Here is a 23,806-nt window from a genome sequence, read left to right as displayed (position 1 = left end):
AATAAATAATTTTCTCCATATTAATTGCTTAAGGTTGGAGTCGATTATATGACCTCTTTAGTCATAGAAAACAGTTGATATTACTGTCTCTTGTAACCGAGTGTTTAGAAGTTCTAATATTTGATTGTGAAAATAAATTTAAAAATATTTTTTTACCTATAAGAAATAGCTCTATTTTTTAAGAAAAAAAAAAGATCACTGTCAATTATTTATTAAATTTCACTTTTTAGCTACCTAACAAATCAAAAGATGATTTTTTTTTTCTAAATTATCTCGATTTGTTTTACTCACGTGCTTTTCTTTTTTATAAGTCTTCTAAAAGGCCTCATTAACTGGAAATAAGAGTAAAGTGACATATTTATTCTCATGATTCTCAAATAGGCTCAATAATTTCTTGAGATTCGAATAAATGGTCATTACTCATAAGATATCCTTACACTAATACAATAAGTAAACAACTACTTTATCTATATTACTATAGTAATACCTACTTCCTTCTCCTCTCTATCTTTCATCTTTTAATAACTCACTCTCTAGCTCTATTTCCTCTGCTCTCTCGTCTCCCCGTCCAATTATTATAGAAAATATTTTAAATCATTCGCTAACCATTATTTTAATTTTATATTATATTAAATATAATTATTATATATTATACTAGAATATAACTAAATACATAAACTAAACAAGTGCCAAACTATCTCTTACACTAGTATAATTAATCGGAATAACTATAAAATATTAGTCTTATTTCACAAGTTAACGTCAATCACTGCTCTGAAAATTGCAATAACAACTAATCACAACTTAAAGGACTCAAAGAAAAAAAAAAGTCCAATCCACTAATGGCATAATCTAGAGCAGAAAATATACAAATAATCACAATAAATTCATCATTCCCTCAGGAGAAACGGTAATGACTCTCTTAAATGCCTCAAGTCGTAGGGGAAATGAGTTCCATTGAAGGAGGCATACTAATCTGAACCAAAAGTACACCAGAATGCAAAACCAAGAATCAGGTCCTTCCTTGAAGATAAAAGAAACTTCTGGCTTTTATTTCACAGGTACAAATATGAAGAGATCAGGGTAGCAATTACTAGCAGACAAAAGTTCCATGCATCTTGTGAACAGGAAAACACCAGAAACCAGTTACTGAAGCTGCATCTTCTTGATTGTTTCAATATGCTTTGCTGGGTTCAATCCCTTAGGACAGGCGTGAACACAGTTCTTTATAAGGTGGCAGCGATAGAGCTTGAACTCGTCGTTTAGGGCCTCGAGACGCTCCTTTGTGTATTGATCACGGCTGTCCTGAATCCATCTACAGAGCAACAGGAAAAACACATTTGGCTTTATAAAAATGTTGATATAAACAGCCAAGACTATAGTGTCAGTGCAACTATATATGTTGATCGCCAAACAAATTTTAGTCATAGTCACCTCATAGTAGGAGGCTTTCAGATAGCAGCAAAAAGATAGAAGAGAAATTTTTTATAAAGAAGTGCTAATCTTTGAACAATTTCTTAGCTCTTTCCAGTGTCAAAGATATATCATGCATGCTCTTGTTTTCAGATGGCTTTCTTAAATTCCTATGGTAGAGCTAGCATATCAGTCTACATATAGAAGTGCTTATGCAGCAAAATATGAGCTCCACATCTTCCAAACTGCAGGTGATTTTCAGAATAATTTTGTCAGAAAATGTAGCCTGAAAAACTGTTTCCCATGCTTTTGCAGGAAAAAAAATGTAATATATCATCAAACATGAATTAACACTCGTATTGGAAAGCGGAAGATCACAAAATTCCGAGTCAAATACATGATAGCGGACCTGGTGTGAAACAAAATTTCATATATGACTCTTTTGGAAATATCATTATAGTTAATTTTTAAAGAATATTCCCAACACATCGCTAATGGAAATGGAGAAAATGGATCACATAGTTGCAAAACTATATTTGCTTCAATAATGATCGTGTCGAAGGTACGTGCCGTGTCAATCTCCTGTTGGCACGCCCCCTGCGTGCCACCGACATTTAGCACGTCTTTGTCACATCTTTAATAAAAATTTTAGAGCATTTAAATATGTTTTAAAATCTATTATCTTTAGATTTTGGTAAATGGCCTATTTAATTAAAGATATAACTATAGTCAAATAGTTATATGATTGAAATAGTATTATCTTTAGATTTTGGTAAATGGCCTATTTAATTAAAGATATAACTATAGTCAAATAGTTATATGATTGAAATAGAAAAAAAAAGTTATGTTTGTCACATGATAAAAAAAACCTCATAAAATATTTTAGATTTACCACTATAATGGACCCGTTTTGAACCTCATGCGATCTGTGTCAATCGGCATGGTTCGACACACTCGCGCTGATTCGGCATAGCAAGACACTCACCCATACCGATCCAACATGCATCCATATTGGTCGATATGTCTCAGCACAGGGTGTGCTAGCCCGTGCCAAGGTGTTGTGCCACCATCGGCACGACATCATTGATCTCCTTTTATTTCCTACATACAAATACAAATATGGATAGATATAGTGATCAAATAGTAAAATTACTCAGGAATAATAACATATAGACTGCTCGAACTGTTGTCCATTTTTACCTAGACCCCCTTATATATTTCTTTCATGACCCCGCCGGCATGTCCCTTCTATTAGTCGTCCATTAGATTTTTCTATTTAAAAAAATAACATTTCAGTGTCAATGTTAGGCTATCTTAAGGCAATTTACCGCTGTTAAGGAAAAAAGAGAAATTGAGAATATTTTCCATTATTTAAGAGATTCACTCCTACTAAATGATGGCCCATCTGAATGACCAAAATATCCTTCTTGCTTTTACTTTTAGAACCAAATGATCTCATCGGCGTTTATGATAACTTTGTAGAGAGTTGTGGCAATTATGCGATAAAGTAAACCTTTTAAAATGAAGGAGAAATAGATGTGAATAAGCGAGGAATGACGAACCTATTGGCCTGGAGCAGGGCGGCGGGGCCGAGGTAGGTCTCGGGATTCCACCAGTAGCTAGGGCACGAAGTACTACAGCAAGCACATAAGATGCACTCATACATCCCATCCAGCTTCGCCCTCTCCGCCTTGCTCTGCCGCACCTCCTTCCCCTCCTCCGGCGCCGGCCCCTTCCTCTTGAGCCACGGCTCCACGCTCTTGTACTGCGCGTAGAAATTGGTCATGTCGACCACCAGATCCTTCACCACGAACATGTGCGGCAGCGGCGCGATCACCGTCGGATGATGATTAGATCCGGACCCAATCTTGGTGAGGCAGGCAAGGCCGTTGTCGCCGTCGATGCTCATGGCGCAGGAGCCGCAGATGCCCTCGCGGCACGAGCGGCGGAAGGTGAGGGTGGGGTCGACCTCGTTCTTGATCTTGAGGAGGGCGTCGAGGACCATCGGGCCGCACTGGGACAGGTCGACCTCGTAGCTCTGGAGGTGGGGCTTCTTCGATGGGTCGTCCGGGTTCCACCGGTAGATCGAGAAGGTCTTGAGGTGGCTAGGGTTTGGGCTGGAGGAGTGGGGATGGGAACGGACTAGGCGGGCCGCAGTAGGAGGAGGAGGTAGGTGGCCGCGGGCGGCTGCAGCCCGGCGGAAGAGGAGCTTAGAGGAGGTGGCCATGGAGAGAAGGAGAAGGAGAAGGAGAGAGGGGAGAAGGATTGACGATGGATCATCTTCCGGGACCGGGAGGGGTGGTTTTGTTGGAGGACGTGCGGGCGGGTTGAGCAGACGTGGCAGTGTGGTTTTGTTGGGGAGGAGTGAAATCTGTGGGCATTGCTATTGATATAGTAATCATAAGCAAAATGACAATGATGCCCATGCCAATCATGCATCACATATGTAAGGGGAGGGGGTACTTTTGTTATTATTAAAATTTTTTTTTTTTTTTTAGAAAAAGAAAAAATTTGTAGACGTACGAAAAAAAAATATTAGGCCACTTTGCAAGTACATTTGATGCACGTACTCTCTAAGATGTTGACCGGAAGCAACGGATCAAATTTAAAATAAAATTTATTTTCAACTTTTTTTTTGTTTAATTTCTAACGGCTAATCTTAACTTTGTTTAACGGATCAATGTCGTTTTCACTGTTTAATCTTATCTTTACTTTCATTTTTCATTTGATTCCTTCTCCTTTGGTCTTTTTGGGGGTTACTGCCACTTCTGTTATCATCAATCTCCTCCCCCTTTTGCTTAGCTAATGTAGTTGTCATCATCGTTGCTCTCACCTTTCCTATCGCTGCCTTGGTTGCAACAACTACAACACAATCGATAATTTTTTTTTTTCGTTTTATTTTCATTTCTTGCTTCATCTTTCTTTCTTGTGTAGGATGATGTTATGCTTGCTTCTATATTTGCTAGAGTTGTGACGAAGCGAATGAAAACTCCTTCCAATCTGTGGTGTGCTTGTAATTGCCATATTTACTCCGCCCAAAGGTCTTGATACAATATTTAATTGTTGCACTACAACAAGTTGTGGGGTTTTCGAACTATTTTTTTTCTATATGTTAGGCTTGTAATTTACTAGTACTAACTTGCTGATTAAAATCTTATGATTTAAAATGAATGATATCTCACCTACTAGTTTTCAAAGAAAGAACTCAACATGGATGTTAACCACTTATATATAAAAAGTCTATATATAAATATCATTCCTCATATTTATTGTTGGAAAATAAAATTACCTTTTAAATTAGATCAAATGCAATGAATATTTAATATAACAGTGGCAAGAAGATATAATCTTGTAAAACCATTCAAACAATAAATCAGTTCCCTAGAGCCATGTTAATCAGTGCAAAATCTTACTAAGAGGGTTAAAATTTAGGTTTTTACCATTTCCATATCAATAGCATAACGTATAAGAGGATTTATTTTGGTGGGTGATGCATTTTCATATTAAGTGAAGTATTATGTCTAATAAAAACAAACCGAGAAGTACATATATTTAAAATTATAATTTTGTTTATCAAAACTAGTCGTAATTATGACTCATACGAACTCTATATAGTTTCTGTTCCGCTTAACAGAGCCTCGCTCAAATGACTAAAATATATCTATTAGAAAATTAATAAGAAGAAAGGTAATTTAAGCATCCTAATAATTTATCATATTTATTGTATCCATTATAAAATAGTATTATGGTACATTGGATCAAAATTCTAACTAAAAAAGACCTGAAAACTCTACTAGGAATTAGGGCTGAGAGGTATATATTTAGCCAACAAATTGTTGAATTAGCTACCCACCCATTCAACAACATGAATCTAGTGTGAAGAATCCTTTAACACTTGGAAAAGAGGGCAAAAGAGAAAGACATTTATCTATATATATATATATAAAGAAGCTAAGCTCCTGCTATGCCAGGAGGAGCTCTTCTCCCCTTTGAGCAAAGGACCTTTCAAAATGGTTTCAGAACCAGTCTCTATAATGACCCTTTCATAATGTATCCTAGCCTTTTTAAAGCCCATCAACGTTGCCTATAGACTTCAGAGTAAAAGGAGGTGACACAATGACAAAGTTGGACCTCCTTAACAATAAACCCTCTAAGGAAACCATTGGATTATGACTTCTCATAAGGAGTCTTATTTAATTTGAGTAAGAATATTAGTTCATCTTGTTTTTGGTTTCCTAAATAAAGTAGGATATAACGGGGTATCTTTTAGTTAAGTTTGGAGATTAAAATAACAAAAGTCTTCTAATGAGATTAGGGCGTTGGCTTAGACACCTATCTAAAGAGGTCGATATGTGCTAGATGGAGTATAGTAAAAATTGAGTGAACATAGTGAAAAAGAGAGAAGTAGAAGAAAAACTTTACTTAATTGGATTTCTAGTTGACTTTTGATGTCTCCATCGAGTTTTATAGTTCGGACTCTGTGATAAAGTGCATCCTCTCAATCGAGTATTATCTTCTCTCATACTTTTGTTTATATATCATTTTGTGGTTTATCATTGTGAAATTCTTGTGCTGTGTTGTACAAGTGTTGTTCCTCAGGTACAGATTGATCTATCAACGAGGTACGAGTTTGTAACGCACCCGCCCGGCACAGGCACATGCACACCCACGCGCTCACACGGCACACGCGACGCATGCGACAGGACAAGCAGGACCCGTCACGCACAGATACTCCTATGCATATATAATCATGACATCATTAAATAAAACCTGCTAACCTATCCATGATCACATAATCCATCATGAAATAAATCATATTAATAACCAAATAAACTTGTTAATATAAAAATATCCAAGTCGACAATAATATACACTAGACTACTATATAATCGGTAGGACTCACAACAGGCTATAATAAACCATCAAGATACAACTAAAACATCTAATACAAAAGTACGCTATGATTCGACCTATATTATACAAATCATCGTCTAATACAAAAGAGTATAAATATTAAATATTTGTACAACTCAATTTCTATATAAACTATCATCTATACCATCTCGCATCTATAGTTCACATCATCATCGCTCTAAAATATCTTCTCAAGATATCTCAAGTCGCTATCACGTACCACATATCTAAGGGGTTAGAAAAGAAATAGAGAGAGAATCATGAGCAAAAGGCTTAGTGAATAGACCTTATCCCGAATCAGTGATGTCAAACAAAGAGTAAATCATATACTTGGATAATATGAATCGAAAGAACATCATGTTATGAATGAATATATGAATGCATCCTCAATAATATATAAATGAAAAATAGATAACATGTCATAATTGATAAAAGTATATAATCCTCGACAATGAGTAAACAAATCTCTATATCATACTATCATCATAACTTTCTTTCAAATATGACACATGATGCATGCCGACCATGACCATGCTATGATATCAAATGCAACCATATATGATGTATATTGACCACTCGATAATCAAATAATCAAATGATAATGAAATCATATGCATTTCTCAACATCTCGGTCATTAATGTCAGCTCTATATGTCATTATCATACTAGACCACTGTGCATAGTCAACACCCGGTACCCGGTCTCAACATTATGCCCGGAGGCTCAGAGCATACTTTGCCATCCACAAGGAGTATCTCAAATATAATCATACCCTGCCATCTGCTAAGGGTATCAACAACCATCCAGACTAGGCACCCTTCTAGCTGATAGAAATCTCGTGAAGATAACTCGCCACATATGCCCTAGCGAACGGCATGTGTCCGAATATCTGCTGCGCACACAGACTAACGACCTTTGACGTAAGGCCAACAGGATCGCGACTATGTCGAGCGATCAATCATCCACCAAGCGCGTCCTAACTCTCACGCCCATTCGGGGATCCTCACGCTTTCTATCAACTATCATATCAATCACATTTCATGATTTCCTTCTAAATGACAGATCATATGCATATATCCAGTACGATAGCAAGTCAATACATAACAGGAATTTAGGTGGAACAGGAATTAAGAAAAAAATAATGCAATATAGTCTCCGATTATGTAGTCAACACATGCATACTCATGCTAATCAATTACATGCATACTCATGCTACAGATCAACTGGACATAACATTATAACAGTATAATCATCTCTCATCATCTCTATATATCACCAATGTGCTCATATCCCAAATCAACATAATCAGATGCATGATAAAATATGCTCGACTGTAATCATCTCTAGATAAAGTGATATAATCATGCTGGAGGTCAAAATATGCATATACATAATATATAATATAATCTAATTTGAGAAAGACGTCTAGGGGATAAGACTACTCACCCTGATCAGAAGACACAAACCATGTATCCCTTACATCCGCTAACCAACCGAGTGACACTCATCGCTAACAAGGTCCAAAGGGTCTCAAATAAGAGGGTTCGGGATCTGAAAATATTTAAGTAGCATGAAGTTAGTTGTTTATCTAATTCGAATTAATTCAAGTAAAATATAAAGGTTTATTAGATTTAGAATCATTCTTTTTATTTTTTATTACATAACTAGATTTATCTTATAGATATGATTCAAATACTATAATTATATTATTATAAAATATTAATTATAGTATAAGGAGAACGGGTCTTCTTCCTTTATATAAGGATATTTCTAAATATATAATTACAAAATAAAAGGCTAAATAACTATAAGTATAGACAATGTCTAATTATAATTAATTTTATAATTCATACTCTATCTTGATTAATTAGGGACTATGCATCTTTACTCGATAAGATAATAAATAAATAACCAAATAAGCCTAGTATTTTATTTGTTGCTGAATAATAATATATAATAAATTAATAGAATTACTTAAAATGTATATCATAAGAATATTAGAATAGAAATCTAATAATTATAATTTACAAATCTATTTATTATTCTAATATACATATAAATAAATAAATAAAAGTATTACTTATATTTATAACTAATTAATCATTAATTATAAAAATTATCATTAATAAAATAATATTGAAGAATATATAATATTATTAAAATAGTTAATGTCTAAATAATCTATTTGCATTAATTAAGAAGAAAAATACTTAAATAAATAACATAAATAAAATAATTAATTAATTAATTAATTCTGCCTTCAGTGCTGGGTTGAGCCTAGCACTGTGTAGAAAGAAGGAGAAGAAGCCGAGGAAGAAGGAGAAAAAGAAAGAAGAAGAAGAAGAAGAGGAGAAGAGGAAGAGAAGAAAGAGAGAAGGTGAGGGAAGGGGTTGCGGACCCGGGCCGGTGGGGAGGGCACCGGCCGCTCGGCTCGGCTCCGACGAGCCCGAGCTCAGCATGAGAGAGAGAGAGAGAGAGAGAGAAGGAAAGATATGAGATATGAGGGATCTCACTGGCGGCGGCGGCGGGCCGACGTCGGCAACAAGGAGAGGAAGGAGTGCGAGAGAGAGTAGAGTGAGAGAGTGACCGAGGGAGAGATAGAGAGAGAGAGATTTAAAGAGAGAGAGAGGGAAGGCGATGGAGGAGGGGTAGCGGTGGCGCCGGGGCCGGGGCACAGTGGGCGCGTGGCGCCCCACCATGCAAGCTGCATGAGCAGTGCGTGCCCAAAAATTAATTTAATATTTTTTTTTGGGCAGGTTGTTACAGAGTTAATCTACTATGTTTTCTTGCTTAGTGAACTTTCTCTATTTTCTCGTAGTTTTTCCAATTTTCTAATATTGAGAAGGTTTTACACATAAATATTTGTACTGAGTTTATTCTAACAGTGTGCTCACTTTTAGTATTAGCGAGATTGGATCACAAACGAAGTGCGAGAATGCTTCTAATAATTAGTGTTAGATTGTGTACAACTAGCACATCAATGCCCTACTTGAAGAGTACATAAGACATTATGTGAGTGCCAACCAACGAGATTAGGAGTATCACTTTGATATGGCCCAATTTTGCTACAATATGCAGTGCAACAAGGCGTCGCATACTAGCTCTTTTGAGCTTGCAACGGGACGACAACCACTCGCTTTGCATACTACTGCTACAAGAGAAGCTTGTCGCAGCCCAAATACCACTCAATTTGCAACAGATCTCAAAGAGAAGAACGACCTTGCGAAGGCCTTCTTAGAGAAAGATGCGTAGAAGATGAAGTGGGCGGATGACAAGTGAAGGCATCTAGAGTTTGAAGTGGTCGATCAAGTTCTTATCAAACTTCAATCACACCAGATCAAGGCTTTCCGCAAGGTCCATAAGGGGCTCATTCGTCAATACGAAGGGCCATTTGCAGTTGTTAAGAAAGTGGGCAAAGTAGCATACAAACTAGAGTTAACTCCAGATCTCAAAATCCATCCAGTCTTCTATATTAGTTGCCTCAAGCCTTACCAAAAAGACTTAGAAGACTACAGCCGTGAAGTGTCGCGGCATACCCCAACAACGATGACATCCGCTCTTGATAAAGCGAAGAAGTCGAAGCCATCATTGACTCTCGAATGATGTGATGTCAAAGAGTTCTACCAACCATTGAATACTTAGTGCGTTGGAGATGATTGCCACGTGGTGAAACAAGTCAGAAAAAGATGGACTCGCTATAGCGATACAAAAGCCTCATTGTAGATTTTTAAAATCGTCGGGCAGCTAGGACGACTATGCATTAGGTGATGGAGAATGTGACACCTCATTAAAGTTTTGGTCAAAACCGCAGTGCAAAAGGCATCAGCAACACAAAAGGCTAAGCTGGACCCAAGGGACTACGGTAATTAAGCAAATCGATCTTATTCACTACTGGATTGGCCTCAAGCTTACCTACTGCTGGATAGATAAAGGCAAAGGACAACACTTTGTCGATCATATCCCTTCCCTTTTAAGTATTTAGGAAAAATATTTATTATGGTAACTTAGTAGCTATATTATTTTTTTCTATATAGAGGGCTTGAACTCACTATTTGTATTTTTATCTAAAGTTTGAGTACATAAAAAGAAGTAAGACTTTATCAAAGTAGTTTTTCTCTAAGTGTTAGTGAAGACTTTCTTTCTTTCTTAATTCTATACTAACTTTACTTTGAGGCTTATTTCATCTTGCAAAGAAGTTGAAGTACCGTACGGACTCGTTAAAACGCTAAAAAATGTTAAATTCGTAACAAGCTGCTGCTTAATAGCTAGCCAAAATCATGAGCTATCGGTCAGATCACCTGCCTATGTAACATGCTCATTCACTTGACCATCAAAAAACAAAAAGAAAAAAATTCCGGTATAGGTTTGTTAACAAAAAAAAAGAATTATCATATGGCATATCCAATGTTTTTGCATCTTGCCTCGGATCCGCTGCTAATCAGATGCATAAATTTCTGCGACTGGAATATCTTGCTCGCTGGGGAATTGTACCAAACTCGCATGTTCCCCAAACAATTTGTATATTTAAACTAGTATGTTTCCAAACAATTTATATATTCAGTTAGTCCGACTATTATAGAGCTCAATATTAATGGTCGGATCCTACTATCTTCTCTTCTTCCTTCTTCTTTTTTTTTTTTTTCTTTTGATGTTTTTGTTTTTGTTTGTTTGTTGAGGATACAAAACCTTAGTAACCATTACACAAATTATATGACGGCATCAAGTCACAATGTGGACGAATGGAAGAAAAAGGTATGTAAATCAACCTTATTTTTTTAAATAGAAAGGTGGAAGGATTGATTATTGAATCATCCATGCTTTCATCATACATTTTGCCAAAGTCAGCGAGAGAAAATCATACTATAATACCTAGAAAAAAAAAATAGAAGAAGAAAAAATAGGTCTTGGAAGGTAAAATTCTTATATCCCAACAAAACTGATGCACAGGATAGAGATTTCTTCTTCTTTTTTCTGCATCACATATTTTACATCCAAAGGGTCTAAAATTTCGTATGACCATGGAATAAGAACTTTGATGCACTATAAATGCTGAACTTGCAAGCATCCCTGGAAAAGGCATAACCTCTCCCAATGATAATTTGGGACATGGTGTAGAATGCCATGAGTAGTCAGGAGAATGTTACTGCAGTTTCTACATCCCTAAGCTTCTTCTCTTTCAGTCTCTTGATCTCTTACATCAGAAGCACTCTCTGTAGTCTGGTTGATACTGGAGGCATGCATCTCAGCCACTTCATCCTGATATATAGCCATATAACTCAATATTAGATCAGATGAGCAATATATATTTCTTCTTAAGGTCGGTTGAATGGATATCTTTCATGTGGCTGTACTTAGAATTCACACCGGGTACCAACATAAATAATTGTATAACAATGGATAACTAAATCAAGGCACATAAATGATATCACTATTTACTGAATAATTGAACTGAAAAGGAACTACATGTATGAGTAACAACTAACATCTCATAATCACCTCCAATATACAGAAAAATTAGTATGCGAGGTATATATAGAATTTAAGCAAGGTTGGGCTATTAGCAAAAGAGAAAGAAGAAATGAGAGACAAAATTAGTGCATCTGACAGAGAATAGCTTCTATGATAATTGATTGTAGGTGGTTTGGACATGTTCAAGAGAGTAAAAGTAAGAGTGCTTTAATTGAAATAGGCATTGAGAGAGGGGAAGACCAAAACTAACACACAAAAGAAATAATAAGACAAGGCATAAAGGCACCTAATTTAACGCATCAAGGTGACATAAGTTCTCACTGTTCTACATGCAGCTCAAGCAATGTCGATTACGACGTCTATTCTTTCGCTTCCGTTTTGTCCAACTACTATGCTAGAAAAGAAAGAAGTGGATTCTTTTTGCAAGTAATTTAAATCACATTCATGTTAGATGAAACCTTCCTTCACATAAGAGTCCTAGTTAATGAGAGAGTACCTTGTGTGTATTCCCATTAAGATTCCTGACATCTGTAGTGGAATCAGCACCCTGGCTAAGTCCTCCATTGTTACTCATTGGCAGGTATACTTTTGTTTGGGCCTGGTCAAAATCCTGTTTATATACACTGTTTGTGTCAGTGGCTTTATTATTGAGAAAATATTGATGTAGCACAACAGAGTTCCAACTACAGCCAGGCATAAATCAGCTTCTACCTGTTCATCAGCGTTCTTTACAACTTTAACATCCATATTTTGTTGTTCAGCAATGACTGGAGAATTTATAGTTACCTCTTCTGCTCTCTTCTCTTCTTCCTTTAGCTTTCTTCTCCTTGCCTCTTGCTCCTTTAGTTGTTTGAACCTGCATCCTATAGTTAATGACTAAATAAAAGCAAAATGGAAATGAAGATTTGAAGATGGTCTTCTGAGCATTATCCAACATTAACCTTTCACCAGGACGCAATCCACCAGAATTTATATCTTGGCTGGACTTTGCTTTTTCTGCTTTAGGTTCACCTACAGACTTCTGTATGGTGGATCCAGACTTGTCAGTGTTCAATGGTTCATCTCTAGCCGCTCTGTCAATGTACTCTATAACAGGGTTCTTTGCGCCACCAAGCTTTTGAAGCCATAATTGCTGTGCTGTGCTCAGAATATTATTTGTGAACCTAGAAATCAGTTCAACTGACTGATCAGATCCTTTTTAATAGATCAAAATATATCTCTGGCAGCAGAAATTTTCTCAGACTAGCAAGGATCTTCCACAACAGAAGAGTATATCATGCCAAATAAATACAAATAACGGTAATAGCATAGATACAAAGAAAATGCGACTAAGAAGAGGACAGAATATCTAGTTCAGAAACTGAAAGAAACAGAAACTCAGAGGAATAAAATACATGTTCCACTGAATATTTCCTTCAAGCCTATAAAAATAATATAAATTATCAAATTAAGCTTGCTAAGACAATCAGATAAGGAATCAAACACCAATCCTAATAATTCGAGCAACTCTGAGGTTTTACTCTTTAATCTCTATGTGGGTATCAAAAAAATTCTCTAGAAGCCTAATCTGTAGGTTAACTATAACACCCACATCTCTCTCATAAACACCATGCTTTCCTGTACAACCTTATGAAATGATCAAATCTCAGGCCAGTTTTTAGCAAACATCCAAGTCATTTTTCTAATTCCAGCAAGTGATTGCTAAATCTTCTAACCAGTCCTTTTCTCTCAGCTAAATTCATCTGTTCAACATGTTCTAGAAGTTGTAAAATTTCACAAGAATAAGAAAGATGTAGAATAGCATCCAAACTCTGAATCAGTTCAATCTCCTCATGAACCATTTACTACATAAGCCTCCACAAACATCACAATCTATTTTACTAAATAATAGAGAACCAGCTCCTTCATGCCAAATCAACCTTGTAAGACTATAAGAACTATTTTTCTACAAGAAAATTCAGTATTCTAAACTATTCTCTGACCTCGTATAAGTTATTCAATAGGAACAGTTGAAAAGAAAGTAACACCTGCTCACCAATATAGACTTAGTCCAGAAGGAACAGAAAGAGCAAAATAACCAATCATCAAAGGAAGGAACTTAGTTACAGCCTGAGCATTCTTTTGACTAGGATCATTACTCTGCACAACAAAAGAAAACAAAAATTAAGAGATCAACACTGATATTTATTTGACTATTCTGAAAGATAGCGGTGCATGTATCTGAAAATGAAATAATAGAGATTTGTAATCGACAGATCAAGTAATGAAATGTTGAAAAATAATTACACTTCACGGAGAGGTAAAAATTAATATGCTACAATAGTTCCATTCCCCGGCATAGAATTTATAATCTAGCTCTCATTTTTAGGACCTCTGGCCACTTCACCACCCAGTTGGAGACAGCAGAATATGAACCATTAAACTGAAGATTAATTTAATATTGGTAACTCCGTTAATATACAGTTTCTGACAATATCCAATAAAGAAACTAAATAAGTGAAAAGAATCTTTGCACCCATCTAGAGGGAAGGGAAGCCAAAACTAACATGAGAGGAATTAGTAAGAAAAGACATGATTTGACATCAACCATTGCAGTAAATAGAGATGACTGGACAAAAAGGATCCCCACATAAATAGCTGAGACAAAAGGCTTGGTGAGTTCTTTCTTTTTTTACTTTTTTGGCAGTGAAAAGGAAAAAAAAACCTAATAGATATTTTTCTTTTTAATAGAGGGATTGGGAGTTTTAATTGGACCTCCAATTCAATTTTCTTGATTCAGAGCCTTGCTGAATGTATCATAGTTTACTGAAGCCAAACAACTTGAAAAATTTAGCAAGACACTCTCTCCAAAAAATGGCACAAGTATCTATGAAACAAGGAGCTTGAAGAGAAAGCAATTCTGAATGTAATAGTGATTGAGAAGGTAGAGGGACCATGCTCATGATAGGAATAAAAATGCCTGAAGCTCTCCAATTACATTTCATATCTTAGAGAGTTGAAGGATTAAACTTGTTATACGCAATATAACTCAAGGTATGCATACTCCAACTTTTCGTGCCTGGAAAAACTTAAAAGCATGATCTTCTTTTTCAAAGACAATAATATATCCAAATTCAGTGGGATTTAATAAGTACTGAAAAATCTAGAAATAGCTAGATGCAGGCTTCAGATATGATTAGAACTCAGAGTTGACAAAGCTCAATGAAGAATATTCAAACTATGACTATTCAAAAGCCTGCATCAACCTTTAAATTTGGTGCCAAGTTCAGGCAAAAGCAAGAGGAAAAAAAAAAACTTGCAAGAAATGAAACCTAGCTTGCCAGTAATAATTATTAAACTATTGTCGTAGTTAAGACTCATTCAACCAGGACATCCAAAAGTACATCTACGGTCCTAGACATGCAAAAGTCTAGCTTATCTCTAAACATTAAACTATGTTAATGTTTGATGTCAGGAGTGTCGCTCATCTCTAAGGCACAAAAGATGCAATAAAGACAATTTGAAGAATAAAAAACTATAGATAAAAAGTTAAAAAAGAAAGGAACAATAATAAAGGTGATCAAATTTGAGAAAAAGAAAGTAGATCTTAATGAACCCAAGTTATCAAGCTCAAGAATGCATAAGAATTTAACATGTGTATTAAGTATAACAATACAAGCCTCTTATTGCAAGAAGTAACAAATTAAAAATATCTGAAACTGATAGTTTGATGAATAACCAATGAGCTGATAAGTAGCAATCATGGAGTGAATCTTATTAAATATGCTGAAGGACCAATGGAAGTGTAGCTTTTAGGAGAAAAATATATAGTCATATAAACATGACAGAAAATGTTTAGCAGTTCTACAAATACCACTAACCTGTGGCGGCTGCATAATTTGAGCTGATATATACTGAGAGATAACCAGAAGAACTGGCAGAACAAGATAGGCTAATGTATCAGACCATCCAAGAGGTGGATGACCATCCTGAAGAAGACATGAACCATCTCAAAATTAGATGACTATATATAGCATTTCATAAACGATATATGATCAGATTGGATGCACTTTTAGTTCAAGATTTCCAAACAACTATTAGAAATTCACTTGTTTCTCTCCCTATTGGCCTATGCTACTTGTGATTATAGCATACATCCTTGAACACACTTACAGTCTCAATAACCACTACTTTCAAATGCAACCACATTAATTTCTTATGAAACACTGTCATAAGCTTTATCTTCATGAAATACACAGATTTAGCTCTCTTGTTATGATTCTTATTATAGTAAACACGAAAAAAAAACAACAAATACCTGCCAATAGGATTGTACTTAGATGGTTAAAGGGGTTCATATTGCTTTCAGGATTCCCAGTTTCGGATCTCAACTACACCGGTTTAATTACGACACCATTACTCTCTTATATCAAAATGGTTAGGATTAGCAATTGCATTTCCATATCTTTCCATGTCATAAAGATGAAGATTATTTCACTCTTATTCCAAATAAATGAATCAAAGTTAGCAGATTTCAAAGTTGCTAAGCTTGTATATTACTTAGGTGAGGTTATAAATACCATTACATAATTCATCTGTTTCCTTAATGTTAGCATCCTGGAAAACCAAACAAAAAACATATGCAGTGCACTTACTGTAAAAGGAAAAAGCCAAGAGATTCCACTACCACTTTGTCGAGCTGCAATGGTAGTAGGACCAGCCAAAGAAGGTATCCAGAAGAAGCCTTCAGTCAGAAGTCCCTTAATTTATAATAAACCATGTCAGGTATATATAACACATAAAAAGAAATAAGGACTGCAGTGCAGTGTATCCAAAACAACTTTAAACTATCTGACCTCATCAGCTACATTTGAGAGGGCCCTGTACAACCCAATCCAAACTGGTATTGTAGCCAGAGTGGGCAAACATCCTGATGCAGTAAAGGTGTTCAAGAAGTTGACTATTAGATACACTAATATAAGGACATAAAGAAGTCCTAAAAAACATATAATTGAACAAATAAATGCACATTGAATTGCTTCTCCTAAAAAAAAAAAAAAAAAGGATGCAACTACATATCAATATATTTGAAGTAGATATTTATATCTTGCGCAATATACAGTAATATTGCTCACAACAAGCATGTCCACTATTCGTCCTTGCCTTTAAATATTGTAAGTGCATATAAATATGTCCAGAATTGCTATAAAAGATAATGCCAAGACTAGCAGCAGTGATCTTTCACTAAGTACATGCTCAATCTTGAAAGCAACTATCTGGTCAGGTTCTAGTTGAAGTAGAACATGTCTCCACATTTCCTTGATGAAATTGTTGACACCCTACTCACAAGCTTCCATAATAGAAAACACAAGCTGCCAAAATTTATGACAACAGCAAAATATTACAAAGAAGAATCATGTTAAAAGTACCAGCTAGAGGGTTGACACCAGCCAATTTATACAAGCGAGCAGTTTCAAGTTGTATTCTTTCCTGCAAAATTAAGGAGAAAGGAATTTTCATGAATGTTACCTTATGATATATATTAATTGCTAAATTTTCTAAACATAAGAGTAGTGTTAGTTCCAAACTAGACACCAAGAAACAGAAAGAGAAAAAGTATCAGAAACTTAACCATACCTATTCAGACAATAGTAGCACTTTCAAAAGTTTACAAGGTTATAAGTTCGATAAAGATCAACTACCTGATCACCAGCATAACGCTGTTGTATAGCCTTGACTTGAGGTTGAAGTGATCGCATTGCCAAAGCCGACTCAACCTGAAAAGAAAGAAAGGCTCAGACTCCAAAAGGACGAACCAAGTCCAGAAAATTAAAACTTTCAACTAGGTGATGTTAACAGAACTTGATAATAAGATCTCCTGAAGACAAACAAAAACTTAAATCTACTGAGTGAAAGAGAATGTTGTAGAAACTAGAAGAAACAAATCATATTACAGAAATATATGAAAATTTTGCACAAAAGTCAAGAGGCTTTTTTGTGCAAACATAATTTTTAAAAATTAAGGAAGATCATATTCAGTAACAAGTTAACCAACCATTGACAATCTTTTTATTGTCACTGCAGTAAAAAAATATAAAAATAGAAAAGAGATGAGAAACATGCTAGTCAGGATCCAGACAAGGATTAAAGGAGCCAGACAAGGATTAAAAAAAACTAACAGAAAGCAGTATATTATCCTAAGAACCATCTCATAATATTAAGGTGTATTAAAGGAATTTAGATATGAAGAAGAAAGCATGTAACTGTACATCTTCAACAATACTAAGCATGAATAGTATTAAAATGTATTTATATGGGGTCTATATAGTATATACTCAGACTACCATATAGAAATAGAAACTTAGTATTCCAATATTTTACAAATTTTCAGACTATTTTGAGCTAAAATAATATTATCTTTCAGAGTATCCTAATTAACATGTAACTTCCTAATGTTAAATTTTAGTTGATTCGGAGATAATTTATTGATATTTTAATTATCTTTAAGTACTTTCTCAGTTTTGTTACTAATCAGATTTAAAAGTAAATACATTTTAGTTCACCTATCTCTTTATGTAGTCTTAATTAAGGTTCTAAGTATCAGTTTCAAAATTGGGATTGGGTACTTGAAAAAAATATATGTCGGTTGTATCGATCATCCATTTTGGGCAATTCGAAGTGGGGCTGACTAAATCAGCCATATAGGCTAATCCATTTTGGTGATACGGATAGAGATCGACCAATACTTGAATCCACGGTCTTAATAAAAAATTAGAAAATATTTAGCTTTAATTTGGAATTTGAAATTAATTCTTGGTGTGGACTGTGGACTGTGGACTGTGGAGGATTCTAATATCCCATGTTGGACTCTTCTTTTTCCTCTCTTTATTCTTCTCTTGTAATTTTGTGGTGGATGCCGCATTCTCCTATCCTCCTTGTTTATCTTACTATATTAGTAAGGAAAAATATACTTGGATGTGAGAAAGGGATCCTAGGATAACCTATTATTTCTCAGTGGACTATATACATATATTCTATACCTCTTTATCTTTCCTCATATCAAAATGTTCCTTATTTTCAGCTACATCACTAATGATCTCAACTACTATTATCACTTTAGTAAGTAATGGCCCCACAAACAATCTAATCAGATGCAAGGTTCTAATTGGATAAGAGAAAGGAACCTATCCCTCTTCATGCCACTTGACCATCTTCATGAAAGAGAGGAAGTACACACAGAACTACATAGACTTTGAAATTTTGCCTCCACTTCTTTACTTTTACATATAACTTGGTCTTCATTCTTCCTTTGCACTCGAGACTTGAACTCCACCCATCCACCGAGAGTGAAGGGAAAGGTTTTCATAGAGAAAGTTCATCTTTCTATTGCATTCTCAATACATTTTGGCTAATTTACAACATTAAATAATGAACTTTTCCAATTAACATGTGCTAACAATTTAATAACTATATTTGAACCTCCAGATCAATTATATGTTTTTATTTGTATCCTCGTCATGGATATAAGATTGTGCAGCCAGAGCACCCATGTTGATGGCACTTCAATCTTTGGTTCCTAATTATGCTACTCAATTATTACAAGCTACAACAATCTCCATAATCTACATATCTTTCATCTGACTCCCTCCGTGCTTTCCATCTCTCTTTATTTACATTATTCTTACTTGGTTCATGTCCTGAGGAACCCCATTTGTTTAACATTTTTCCTTCATATTATTAATGCTTGAATATTGTTTAGTTGCAAAATAGGCCTTCCAAGTGCTCTTGAAAGAGAACCTCATATCATAATTGTAAAGTTTTCTTGAATTCATACAATTTCATTCAGAAAATGTGAAGTTTAACTTGTGAGAACACTTTTCTACTCATCTATTGATAGAAAATCTAATAATTCTGCAGCTTCCCAATCTAACAGATAATGTATTATTAAATTCCCATGGGTATAGCAATATTTGAAAGAAAAATATATTCCTATCTCTCACTTAATTTACAGTGTGCTGCTGAATTTACATTCCCCATGATATTCTAATTTTTTGATCAATAAATTCTTAACCGATTCTATTTTACTTTTCTCCATGATGACTAGTTCACATATTATATAACCTCATCTTATTATGCATTGTTAAGTTAAATCAGGAACCTGTTTGCAAGAAAATTTTAGCTAAAATAATGTAGAACTTCATTTATTGCATCTATAGAAGTGTCTTTCAGATAACAAATAAGCTAACATGCATATAAGACTATAAGTTGATCACTCTGCTATCTCAAATGATCATAAATAGTAGTGATAAAAGGAAGGTTCACTATTTTTTCCCCATTCCGTTCAATGTGAAATGTAAAAAAGCAGCTCAATCAAAAAGGCAAAAACTACTAGAAGATAAACCCTGGCCAGTAAAAGCAGAACAACTAGAAGAGATCATGTTAAACAATAAAACGAGACAAATCAAACCTGTTTCTTAGTCAAAGGAAATGTAGCTGCCTTAACAAGAATAGTGAGAAGAATGATTGCAAAACCATATGCATATGGAACATGAAGAACTGATAGCCCATCTTTTAAAACCTGCAGTAGATGAACCAAGAAAGAGAAAAATATCAACAGAAAAATTGCCAATACAAAATCTAAGATTCCCAACTAAAATAGTGTCTGCTCTATATAATTTTGATGAAGCTTTAGTGCTCCAAATCTGTCGTTAGCTTACACATCCTTTGCATATGCATCAAAGGACCACAAATTTTAATAGTCCTCAGGGGGCTAAACAATGTAATTCTTATGATGAAGCATCCAAGTTGAATATCTAATAGATGATAATTGAACACACTAAAAAGGTATGATGTCGATAGCATAAAGCAAGGGAATATATTATATTGGACTATTAGATCCATATTGTTTTTAAAATTACTCAATACAAAATAGAAGATTAAGATAGATGTTGTACAAAATCTGAATCACTGAAATGAACTCTAAAATGCACCAAAATATGCATGTACAATCCCTCAGCCTAGTCGCACAGGGCATAGCTTGTATTTCCAATTATACACTCCTGAACTAAATCCAACTACTTAACTACTGCTTAACATAATTGCAATCCCTATATATGTTACAAAAACCGCTCCTTGTTATCCAAACAGCCTTCAAAATCAAATCCAGAACTCAAACCGACAAAAACTACCAACCTTCAAAACAGTCTCCATGTATCCTGTGATGCCCGACAACCAATCCCCCGTTTGCTGCTTCGAGCCTTCGACGACGGTCGCGGCGGTGTCGGGGGACGAGACGGCGGCATCGGCGACGGTGTAGATCAATCCCTCCACCCTCCCGAATAGCTCCCGCGCAATTCCGTCGACTGTCTCGAATTCCGGGAGGTGAGGGCCCGATCCGAGCCTGGCGGCGAAGGAGCGGCGGAGGAGGAAGGGGGTGGGGAGGAAACCGAAGTGGGCTCGGCGAGAGAGATAGGTCGGGGGAGGCCGGAAGGGGGTTAAGGTTAGGGTTTTGGATTGGAAGGAGAGGGGAGAAGCCATTCTAGGGAACGGCTTGAGGACTGAGGAGGAGGAGAGAGAGAAAGAGAAGAGAGAGTCGTGCCGGAGATATGGCCTATTGGGAAGGAATCGTCGTTGCTCACCGGTGAAATGTAATGGAATCTTTTTTACACTTTGACCCCTCAAATACAGCTAATGTTTTACTTTCACCCCCCTCATTTTTTTAAAAATTAATTAAAAACACACTATGTTTTACATATATAATCATTTACACCTTACCTTATCGTTATTTACCATTCGACCCATGTATTAGAATAAAAAATATTTCATTCATTTAAAAAATAAAAAATTTAACTACCTAAATTACCCTTCATCAAAAACACTTTTATGTGTTTTTTTTTTACTTGACAAAGATTACGGTTAAATTAAGACTTAATTACATTTTGTACTTTAACTTGGTATAACTTTGACTCATTTACTATATAAGCATCTAAATATTTTCTAGACTTTTGAAAACCTACAATTCTTAGACGCCGTTAACAGATGACCTAAAATTATCTTTCTATTAAAATTTACTAGCTGATAATATAAAATTATCTATCTACCCTTACATACTACCAATTGGATGAAACTCATTTTCTTCCCTTCTCATCCCATCTTTTCTCTTCTTTCTTCCCCTTTTACTTCAATTCTCATCTCATCTTCTTTCTTTTTATGTCTTTGAAAAAAAAAACACTTGTCCTGACAATATCGATATTTTATTTTATTTTTTAAAATCATAATAGATGGATTTTGTTTTTACTTTAAAAGTCGTACATCTCTATCTCATACGAAGATGATAAGATTTGGTTTTCTTTAGCCTCAAGGTAGCAGTTTTCTTTCTCATTGCATACTTAGCTGCTACAACATCCAATGGTAATTTTAAAAATTATTTATAGATCGTAGGTGTCATATTTGTATATTTCTGTTTTATTTTTTAGTTGCAGGAAGCCTAATATGATAGAAGTATTTTTTTTTCTATACAATTACATAACAAGAGATAAATTCTGAGGTGCAGATCTAACCAAAAAATACTTGGGAAAGAGATGGCTTAGAAGAGATGAGAGCAAAATTGTCCAAAAAAATTTTGTGTTTACCTTCACGAGGGTAATTTAGTCTATTAAAAAAAACTTTTTCAAAGTATAATTATAAGGAAGCAAAGTGATATTAGGTCAAAGTATAGGGAGGCAGAGTATAATTAAGTCTTAAGTTAACTAATATGTATAATTATCTTCGGTTAAAAAGATTAACGTTAAGGTATTTATTGAATGATAAATACTTTTAAAGTTAAAGTGTTAATAATAAATAAAATAAAATTACTGAGTGTTCTTTTTATCGATTATCTTCTTCTTTTTTAAAAAACAAGAAGATTCCTTAAACTATTTAAAATTATCAAATTTGTCCTTCATCGGTTACTGTTAGAGTTTCTAATAAAAATTTATCATATGATTGAGACATAACATCATAATCGACCAAAATAATTCTTTTAATCTCTTGTTCTCTTCTTTCTCCTTTTAATCATGTTTCTCCCAAACCCTAATAGTGCATTTAAATGTCACACCATAACCATCATCACTAATCCTTCTAATTATTATCTTCTCTCTCCCAAACCCCAAATCTAAATATAAATCTCACAACTATCAACTATTGATTAGGTGACCCAAAAAAAAAAAAAAAAAAATGGCACCAAGAGAAACACCTACTTTGAGAGTGATTAGCCCACACCAAAGTTGGCGCATTAAACTCGTGCCTGCCTTCTTTTAAAAAGAAAAAAATAATAATAATATTTTGGATACCTACCTAAATTCCAACAAGCGTAAGAGATATGTAAAAGAGTATCTGTTCATGAATTAGTTTTCTCTTAAGTAATATTTTACAACCAAATATTTATTTATATATATTTTTTTGATTAAAATTTATGCATAAAATCTCATCGTGCAATAAAATTATGCATATTTTTCGAAGTAAAATTTTTATTATAATTAACATACTTATGTACGATGTATTAATTAAATACAAATTCTTACATAAATTTTTAAGACAATCATTATATTTATAACTAAATAATAAAATATGAATATAGTTATTGATATACTTAATTTACCTTGAATAGATATGTATAAACTTATCCTTACAAAAAACTTATGCACAAACCTGAAAGAGGCTTTAATATATAGATCGTGTTGTCAGTGTCATTTTGGTAGATATAAAAAAATTTAAACATGAGAATAAAGTATTAGTAGAGATGAAAGTTAATTATGAGAAGATGGTGATCATCAATTAAGCTATATAATTAGTTACAAATTTGTCCTATAGTAGAATCAACCATCAAATATCAAAATTAACCCTTATTTTATGACATCATTATCGATGCCTATTGCCTATGGATAAAAAAAAAACATCACCAAATGAATTTCCTATATCTCATTCCAAAGATTTGATAAATTTCTTACACTGAGGAGTAATTTGGTTTCTTATATATATATATATATATATA

General features: G+C 34.6%; 2 protein-coding genes across 4 annotated transcripts; both read right to left on the bottom strand.

The window, feature by feature from the left end:
- Nucleotides 1-822: 822 nt before the first annotated feature.
- LOC140795788 (succinate dehydrogenase [ubiquinone] iron-sulfur subunit 1, mitochondrial-like) lies at nt 823-3,769 on the bottom strand. The gene is made up of 2 exons (XM_073148566.1): nt 2,976-3,769; nt 823-1,315 (listed from the first exon to the last, which is right to left on the bottom strand). Exons 1-2 carry the CDS (start codon nt 3,638-3,640, stop codon nt 1,147-1,149), a joined length of 834 nt encoding a protein of 277 aa, XP_073004667.1. The 5' UTR covers nt 3,641-3,769; the 3' UTR covers nt 823-1,146.
- A 7,313-nt stretch (nt 3,770-11,082) lies between these two features.
- Nucleotides 11,083-21,427, bottom strand: LOC140795628 (ALBINO3-like protein 1, chloroplastic). 3 transcript variants are annotated; one of them, XM_073148313.1, is made up of 12 exons: nt 20,968-21,426; nt 20,243-20,353; nt 17,478-17,552; nt 17,205-17,265; nt 16,632-16,705; nt 16,431-16,535; nt 15,657-15,764; nt 13,832-13,935; nt 12,738-12,959; nt 12,583-12,652; nt 12,293-12,406; nt 11,083-11,583 (listed from the first exon to the last, which is right to left on the bottom strand). In XM_073148313.1, exons 1-12 carry the CDS (start codon nt 21,310-21,312, stop codon nt 11,488-11,490), a joined length of 1,485 nt encoding a protein of 494 aa, XP_073004414.1. In that variant the 5' UTR covers nt 21,313-21,426; the 3' UTR covers nt 11,083-11,487. The 3 variants fall into 3 exon arrangements, 2 of the variants coding, with proteins under 2 accessions (XP_073004414.1, XP_073004413.1); XM_073148312.1 differs by having other exon boundaries at nt 12,508-12,652; nt 20,968-21,424; XR_012110327.1 differs by having other exon boundaries at nt 11,443-11,583; nt 12,293-12,507; nt 20,968-21,427.
- Between the last annotated feature and the right edge of the window lie 2,379 nt (nt 21,428-23,806).

This window comes from Typha latifolia, chromosome 9 (assembly GCF_019914945.1).
Source record: "Typha latifolia isolate L0001 chromosome 9, TyphaL0001v2, whole genome shotgun sequence".
Lineage (NCBI taxonomy): Eukaryota > Viridiplantae > Streptophyta > Magnoliopsida > Poales > Typhaceae > Typha > Typha latifolia.
This window is presented reverse-complemented; position numbering and strand designations above follow the sequence as displayed.

Bases quoted from the DNA above. Each gene is read 5' to 3' on its own strand.
- LOC140795788 (XM_073148566.1), bottom strand. From the start codon at position 3,640: ATGGCCACCTCCTCTAAGCTCCTCTTCCGCCGGGCTGCAGCCGCCCGC. The intron at 1,316-2,975 runs GTTCGTCATTCC...GTTGCTCTGTAG, and splicing joins GCCCTGCTCCAGGCCAATAG to ATGGATTCAGGACAGCCGTG.
- LOC140795628 (XM_073148312.1), bottom strand. From the start codon at position 21,312: ATGGCTTCTCCCCTCTCCTTCCAATCCAAAACCCTAACCTTAACCCCC. The intron at 20,354-20,967 runs GTTGGTAGTTTT...CATCTACTGCAG, and splicing joins ACATGGAGACTGTTTTGAAG to GTTTTAAAAGATGGGCTATC. The intron at 17,266-17,477 runs GTAGTTGATCTT...TTAATTTTGCAG, and splicing joins AGCGTTATGCTGGTGATCAG to GAAAGAATACAACTTGAAAC.